The following is an 8,941-nucleotide window of genomic DNA, read 5'->3' as shown; positions in this document are numbered from 1 at the left end:
AGTCTTCATTTAAAAATAACTCCTTTTATGAGTTTGGAAATAACATGATGTGGTGGTTTAACAACCAATGGGCAGCTCACCTCCGCTGTGCTGCTCTCTGACCTACCCTTCCTCAGAGGACAGGGTGAGAAAATAGAAAAGCTTGTGGGCTGAGATAAGGAGTAATATAAGTAATGGAAAAGAAACAAAACAAAACAAAAATAACAAAAGCCATGAAGCCATGCGTAAGCAAAAGGAGAAAATAATCGTCTACTTCCCATCAATGAGCAATGTTTGGTCACATCTTGGAAGCAATACATGCAGCAGTTGCTTGGGAAGACAGATGCCTTCATAACAGGAGTTCCCCCCCTTCTCCTTCCCCCCTTTCCCACCTTCTACTCTGCTGTGTGTGATGTCATACTGGTTTAGGTCATTTGCCCTGATGATGTCCCCCTCCCCACCTCTTGGCCCACGCCCCAGCTTACTGGCCTATGGGGGGTTTGGAGGGGAGTCACTGTGCCGGCACGGCTCAGCAATACAGAAAACATAGGCGCAATACCAATGCTGTTCTAGCTAAAAGTGCAGAGCACAGCACTGTGTGGGCTTCTGTGGAGAGAGTTAACTCCATCCCAGCCATACTCAGCACACATGAGATTTGGCAATCAGAAACACGTCAAATTGTACAGCAACAAATAAACGATTTAAGTCCTGCAGCAATAAAAATAGGATGAAATACAAAAATGTGAAAGGTAAGCTTGTGCATATGAGACAGCCTTCCAGTTAGTAATAAGAATTTCCATGAGGTTGAAGCTCATCAGCTGGAGGCAAATGAGGAAGGTAAGACCAGGGTAACTGATCAGGAAAATTGATTTGAGCCAATCTACATTCCCCTGTAATTTGGATTCATGGGAAGCTTATTATCTTCAGCAACAGCTACAGATCCGGGGATGGTTTCTTAACATGTATTTATCTTCTTCCCAGTTATTTTCTGTATCATATTAAAGTATGATGACATATGCATTTAGGGGAAGAAGGAACTTCAAATGCTTTTTCTAAAGCTATATCACGTTTTAAATATTCTTTTAAAAATTATAAACCATATAAAATAAATTTACTATTTTTGCTCTGTGAATTCAGTGTGTTATTGCTTATCCCTTTTTATTTTTATGCATTTTTATTTAGAAAGTCTTTAATAATATTATTATTAATATGATAGTGTATTTCAGTGAGGGAAGGGAACCATTGGGTAAAAATATACTTAGATTATTTTTTGAAACAGAAATTCTTTCAACTTTCCAGACTGTTTCTCAAATTCTATGCTTAATTTTAGTGATTCATATTATTACAAGGAAGAGTTGCTAGTGTAAATTTATATTTACATACTTCTGTTTCATTAAAATATTTAAGTACTTCCAATCAATAAATATTAAACTGTTTTGTTTCATTCAAAATTAGTTATGATAGCCTGCTTCCTGAAAATTAGATATTAAAAATTATTTGTTTTTCCAGTATTAGCAATGAAAAAAATGCTTTCTCCTCTCCTCTCCCCTCCTCTCCCCTCCTCTCCCCTCCTCTCCCCTCCTCTCCCCTCCTCTCCCCTCCTCTCCCCTCCTCTCCCCTCCTCTCCCCTCCCCTCCCCTCCCCTCCCCTCCCCTCCCCTCCCCTCCCCTCCCCTCCCCTCCCCTCCCCTCCCCTCCCCTCCTCTCCTCTCCTCTCCTCTCCTCTCCTCTCCTCTCCTCTCCTCTCCTCTCCTCTCCTCTCCTCTCCTCTCCTCTCCTCTCCTCTCCTCTCCTCTCCTCTCCTCTCCTCTCTCCTCGTTTCTTTTTCTCTTCTCAGAAAATTATGATTGTGTTAATCTGAGGAGCTTTTCATGAAATCACACGAATAAGAATAGCCAGGACTTAAATCAATAGTACTTTAAAAATGACTGTAATAGTGCCTTCCACATTTTTTTGAAATGCTATTGATGAACTGATTTTATTTCAGAGTTCATTGTCTTGACAGAATTGATATTTCTACTATTAGTAAATTTAGTAGAATTGAAGGTTCAGATTACTTCAAACCCCAAACATTACCCCAAACTTCATGCACAGCCCTAAAATATATTAAAAAGTTCTTATTAAAATTCAGTGTCTGCTGACCCTTGCGTGGATGTGAAGATCATTTCAATCATTTTCCGCCCATGGGTATTTCATAATTACACAGATACACAATTACACATGATTTCCAAATTACATAGATAAGGAAAGATAAAATTGAACCATAAGGAACTTTTCCCTCACATGAATTTTTCATGGGAAAATTTGCAATCAGAAATGTGTCATGAAAACCTTTTTTGAACATTTTGTTTCTCTTGCTATGTGGTTGTCCATGAACATTTTAAACTGTAGGAATAGTGAATTTTGAACCAAGTTTCCTGTAAAATTCTTATAAGTCATGTGAGACTTTGCAAAATGAAATAAATATATATATATATAAAGTGTTTCTTAGTAAGCCAATATATACAGTTTAAAGGCTTCAGATAAAAATCCTCTTTTTCTCTGAAGAAATAAAATGATCATCCAAGAAAAAGAAAATCCTATTGAACTCCCAAGTAACTTTCCAGCTCTTAATTCTCTGATTAGTCAACTTTGAGGTGGAAAACAGGCTTTGTATGAAATGTTTAATTGTTTATATCTTGTATTTTTTTCATATTCACACCATACCTAATCAAAGTTTTTTTTCTCTTCCCTTAGTAAGTGTAAAGCTTAATAAAAATGCTTTAAAAAGCTTAATTAATTAATAAAAGCATTAATTAAAATACCTACCTTCATTAGGTATATCGTTCATTATTTATTTTTTAATGATTTATGCTTAATCTGAAGCTGGATTTTTATTTATATTTTTGATATTTTTTTTCCAAAAGCTGACATAATTCTATTTATTATGAATTCCCTTTTACAGAAAAATATATTAAAACTGGAATTCTGAAGTAATTGTTTTAAATGGTGATTTTTTTCACCTCTAGGGTGTTCATTCAAATATTTTCATGAATGCTAGAATGAAAAATATTGATTTAGTTGTAATCATTCTTTAGGCATAAATGTAGACAATACGGAATATTAAGCCTCTGTGAATGCTAATGATTCCTAACAAAAATAATTTTCAGTGTTTCTCTTTTTACCTTTTTGCAAATGGATGGTGATTTTTTTTTGTTTGTTTATAAAAATGCATGAACTTCATTCAGAAATCCCTTTGCGCCTGAGGTTCTCCAAACTACTTTTATTTTTTTTTTAAACCAGCATAGCTTAAAATGGCTGTTCTCAAGAAGTCTTGTAAATTTGATATAAAGAAGGTAAATAAAAAACCTTTTCTTTATATTGTACTAATTTCAATAAGGGCTAACCATCTTACACGTATTGTTATCTGTGTGAGAACAATAGTGACTTGGATTTATAGAAACATGCTATATTTACCTTTTTTTTGTTTTCTTCTCTTGAGAAATAACATTCAAACCAATCTTTCATTTTTCACACAAGTCAGTTATTATTAGAAAATTATTGTTTTTATTTTTATAAATGTGAATATGAAAGGGTCATTTTTATGTCCTTTTGTTGGACTCTCTTCAGTAGCTCCATACTTATCTGGGTATTGCTAGGCCTAGAACTGGACACATTATTCCAGGTGTGGCCTCGCCAGTGCTGAATGAAGGAGAAGGATAACCACCCGATACTTGCTGGTAACACTCCTAACGCAGCCCAGGAGTCAGTTGGTAATCTTTGCTGCAAGAGCACATTGCTGGTTAAAGTTCAACTCGTCCACTTTTCTGCAAAGCTGCTTCTAGCTCAGTGACCCTTGCAAGTACTGGTGCCTGGGGCTGTTCATCCACAAGTACAGGACTTCACAGTTCTCTCTGTTGAACTTCACGAGGTTCCTGTCAGAGCATTTCTCCAGCCTGTGCAGCTCACTGTGGATGGCAGCAAGACCCTCTGGTGTATCAGCCACTCCTCACAATTTTGTGTTATCAGCAGACTTCTGAGGGTACTCGGTGCTCTATCATCAAGATCAATAATAAAGATATTGAGTGAGATTAGATCTAGTATTGACCTGTGGGGTACATTAATAGTAAATGGCCTCCACCTGGACTTTGCAACACTGATCACAACCCTCTGGGCCTGTCCAGTTCAGCCAGTTTTCAATTCACCAAGTAATCAATTGTCATTGATTATAGAGTCTTCTGATAGCTGGTTCTCCCCTTATTCTAATCAAGTCCCTCTATTGAAGTACAAAATGTTCTCACCAAAAATCTTTGCCTTGTATGATAGCTTTGCTTATATGTTTTTGGACTGTAACTTCCACATGCTTTGGAGCAGAGTATTGCTGTGAGTTTTCGGAGTTCATATAGTTATGTCTTGGCGTCAGATTTAATTGCAGTGTATTTATTAGAAAGACATGCTTAGAGAGCAAATAATATGTATTTGAACACTAAATGGAACTCAAAATATATATTAAAATATTTTGGAAATGGTGAATATACCTTCAGAGAGGAAAATATCTTGGTAAATCTTCAATCCTTTGAACTCAAAACCTAATACCACTTCATAACAATTGCAACTGTATATCTCCAGACCATTGCATCCATGCCTCTCCAAGAAAAAGAAGAAAAAGGAAAAAGAAAAAGGAAAAAGAAAAAAAAAGGAAAAATAAAAATAAAAAGAAAAAAGAAAAAGAAAAAGAAAAAGAAAAAGAAAAAGAAAAAGAAAAAGAAAAAGAAAAAGAAAAAGAAAAAGAAAAAAAGAAAAAGAAAAAGAAAAAGAAAAAGAAAAAGAAAAAGAAAGAAAAAGAAAAAGAAAAAGAAAAAGAAAAAGAAAAAGAAAAAGAAAAAGAAAAAGAAAAAGAAAAAGAAAAAGAAAAAGAAAAAGAAAAAGAAAAAGAAAAAGAAAAAGAAAAAGAAAAAGAAAAAGAAAAAGAAAAAGAAAAAGAAAAAGAGAAAAAGAAAAAGAAAAAGAAAGAAAAAGAAAAAGAAAAAGAAAAAGAAAAAGAAAAAGAAAAAGAAAAAGAAAAAGACAAAGACAAAGACAAAGACAAAGAAAAAGAAAAAGAAAAAGAAAAAGAAAAAGAAAAAGAAAAAGAAAAAAAAGAAAGAATAATAAAAAGAAAAAGAAATAAAAAGAAAAAAAAAGTAACTTGCTTCCAGTGCATTAGTAATAGAAAATACTGAGAAGTGTCCTTAAAGAGCGTTTAGCAAAACAGTTGTCTGTGCAATATACTACCAGGCATAAAGAGGGAAAAAAATGTATGCCCAAGTGTTTACCAAGTGTTTATAGCACAGTTCTCTACTGGACATATCCAGAAAAAAAAAATAAATTGCATTCTTAAAAAGACCTTTATTACAGTGGCCACAGGAAACAAAACAAAACAAAACAAAAACAAACAAACAAAATAACAACAACAACAACAAAAGACACTATTGCTTATTGTTGGCAAGAAAAATAAAATGAGCAGTAGAAAATAAGATACTGGAGCTACTTTTAAAAGATATTTGAAAGTATTCTGTCTGAAAATCCATTAATTTAATACTCTGTGTTCCCAAATTTTCATAAAATGTACATCTGCTTCAGCAAAAGAAAGGAATTTCTTGTCATGCCATCTTTGTATAATTTTTAGCACTGTTTTTTATGCTTTTTTGATGGTACATCTGAAAGCACCCAACACACAGGTTTCATTTTTTCATACGTTGTTAATAGGTGACAAAGGTATAGTGAATACTGAGCTGATACCCAAGATATCATCCTCATTGGCAGAGTAGTCTGCAAGGATAAGAACATGACTTTCTCAGAACAGCTTTCCTTTTACAAAATGCTGTTTGAGGCATGTAAAGTCAGGGGGAACAGAAGTGACAGATATAGAGACACGGGTAAAGAGACTCCTGTCCAAACAGCATACTTGAAACAGCATGCTTGAAATTGCTTTAGCAGCAATACTCTTTGATCTAGAGTTTGGGAGATCCACTAGAATTTGTGGGACTGTTTCTCAACTGTCCTAATGACATACTTTGACAGAACAGCAGGGATCTGCAGGTATTTGGCAGGAAACCTGTTGGACCCTTAACTGACTCCCCTGCCTTACCCTCAGCTCTGTACCTTTTGTGTTGCCATTTGTATGCAGTCTATACATATTAAAACAAAAGAATACAAAAACAGGCACATATAAGCTTTTTGGTTGTTTAAAGAAAAAGAAAAAAGCAAAACAACTATAATGATCTCTTAAAAAATAAATAAATCTGCAAGTGGTTCTCTTGTGTTAACCTAGAACCTGTTCTATGTAGGTTAGTGTGGCATATGTGGTGCCAAATATGAGTGATGCTAAACCAGATGACAAAATTGGCAATTATGTTTCAGGGAAAAAGGATCCATTATCTTTTCTGTGTGTTTGCCTACAGCAGTAGGTTCTTTTGAAGTGTGAGGGACTACACAGGATTCTCTGTATTTTGCTACAGTTTTCTCATGGTGCTTTGGTGAGAGTGCTGTTCATGACTTTCCCCTCTTTGGAATACAGGGAACAGCACTGCGTAGTCCAGGAAATCCTTATGCCAATGTTTCTTTGTTCTTGTTTGTGAATCTGACTATCTATCTTGTTTCATTAGATTGCTCTATTAAATATCCAGCTGACCTGGAAGTCAGCAGCCAACATAAAAAAGTTGACTTCCACACAGATTCCTAACCATAACATTTTTAATCAAATGTAGTAAATTAAACTTGTAGAAACTATATGGCAATCTGGAAAGGCAAAACAAAGCAAAACTACCCCCCACTCCCCAAGGAAGTACTTGTTCCATTCATCAAAAGAAATGAAGTTATTCTTATCCATCTTTCTTATTTTACACTGTCTGATCCCTGTTAGAATGGTTGGTTTCTGTGTCCAATGTAGGCTGTCTGACAGAATCAAGTTTTCTGTTCAGATGATCTGATGTCACAGTTATCATAGCTCTAGATCATGAAGCCATATTTTATTGTTTTTCTTAATCTATGCTGTTTTAAAGAAGTCGAGCTTCTAAAAGAGACTAGCCATTCATCAGCAGTTAAGTCAGCTCCAGGAAATAGATATTTGCAATTTCTGTACAAATATTACTCATATTGCAAGATGTTGGCAGTTCGCCTGTGCACAATCCCCACCCCAAAACCCATGCCAAGTATTTGCCTGACGTTGATTCTGTCTAATTATTTCCCAAACATACTTTGTATGGATCTTATGATCACAGGGTCTCAAGGTTCCCACAACACTCCTTCATAACCATGCAAAAAACTTCCCCAACATGACTTCTGATACCTTTGAATAATTTAAAACCTATTGAGGTTTTTTCTTATTTGTTTTTCTTTATACTATTGTCCCTGGATTCTGCTTCACATGATCTGCTCTGTTTTTCTTTGGTATCATGTAGTTTGCTTTTACAGACACAAATTTGCCTATTGTAATGTGCAATTATTCTTCTACTCTGAAATGTTAGTGGTTATAAATCCCTACAATAATTTACCTATCATCACAAAATAATTTCCTAGTAATAATATTATAACTCAAATATTATTAGAACTAAAAGTCTACAATAAACCTAGTAAAAGTGCACAACATGTGGACTGGAAATAATATTTCTAAATTATTTTCTGTGACAATTTTTTTTCCTAATGCTAGTTTTCTGATACTGCAGAGATGTCGGCGACAATGTTATGAACCATCACAATTTGAAGGACAGGAGTTCATAAATTATGATATGTGTCATTATTAAATAATAATAGATAAAGAGCAGTGGTGGAATTGTCCTCTGCTTATGGGTAGTAAGTAACAGGGGACTCTTATGTTCCTAAGAGGTAAAAAATCAATATTACTTGTAGTTTTATATAGATTATTATCCTGTAATAGAACTAGTCACATAGCATAAAGGCAATTTGTTTTCAAGAATTTTAACAAAGAAATGTTATCCACTTCCTGGAGTTTAACTTCTCCTGAATAATTACTTTTAATCACTGAAGACAAAGAAAAAAAATCTTTGGCTACTTGATCAGCTCAGTACCTAAGGATCTCTGTTTCAACCACAGATTAGCAAGCCTAATAATATTTTACACCTTGCCAAGATAGCATCTATCTACATGGGGAGAGAGGGGGAAGGGGAGAATCTCAAAAGCCAATATGGAACAGATTTATACAGTGATTCTTGTCAATACAAATGATGTGGACTGGAAGTACGTCACTCATTTGAATGCCTGTCACAAATACCTCAATATGTGTCTCTATATATTTCCACCTAAACTATTCTTTATCTCTCTGAAAGTTGATTTCTGAACCATTTCTGTCTCTTTTCTGAGATGTTTCACTTGGAATGGAAAATGTTTCAATTTCTGCTTGCTTACTGTATAAGTTCCTGCAGGCTTTCTTAGATTGAGTTTGATTGTTGCATTTAATTTCAGGAAGACTTTAATTCTTCTGAGATGGCCTCACTTTTCAGTCACTCTCAGTAACAGTCATTTAATCATTCACCTCAGAGCAAACAGTCCATCAGGTCTTTAACAACAGAACAATGACACAAAAAAATGGAAATCTATATTATGAAAGAGGTCCTAAATCAAACCCTTACTGATTAATTCCCCCTTTATTCACAAAGCCTAACTCATCCTGACTGAATCAATCAAAAAGCTATTACCTTCATACTTGCAAGTGTTACTTTCAAAATCAATAAAAACTGAGTTCATTTTTAAGATGCAATATATTACCAAAATAAAAGTTCCCCATTTACTTGGGCTAGACATTTATCAAAAACTGTTGTAGTTGGCAAAATCCTGGTTGTTGGCCTGGTATATTTTTTAATGTTTTGTAACTTTTAACTTTGTCCATTTCTTTTCAGTTTCATTAAGTTCAATAACTGTATTGCTATTAGCTTTGTGGATGTGTTTTTCTTTTTCTATACATCACTTTGCTTTATGATCAATGT

The 8,941-nt window shown here is 34.5% G+C and overlaps 1 protein-coding gene across 41 annotated transcripts in view; it reads left to right on the top strand.

Moving 5' to 3' along the window:
• The window catches only part of GPC5 (glypican 5), a 765,123-nt gene that overhangs the window by 296,953 nt on the left and 459,229 nt on the right, over positions 1 to 8,941 (top strand). Inside the window, exon 7 of one of the 41 annotated variants that reach the window (XM_080577265.1) lies at positions 3,643 to 8,938. The exons of the other annotated variants lie outside the window; for them this stretch is intronic. Within the exon in view, the coding sequence (XP_080433391.1) occupies positions 3,643 to 3,663 (21 nt within the window). The 3' untranslated portion in view covers positions 3,664 to 8,938. Of the gene's footprint in view, positions 1 to 3,642; positions 8,939 to 8,941 lie in introns of those variants that run through there. 41 annotated transcript variants of the gene reach the window in all.

This window comes from Anser brachyrhynchus, assembly GCF_964034855.1.
Source record: "Anser brachyrhynchus genome assembly, chromosome: 1".
Classification (NCBI taxonomy): Eukaryota; Metazoa; Chordata; class Aves; order Anseriformes; family Anatidae; genus Anser; species Anser brachyrhynchus.
The sequence above is the reverse complement of the archived record's forward strand: the minus strand, read 5'-3'. Positions and strand labels throughout refer to the sequence as shown.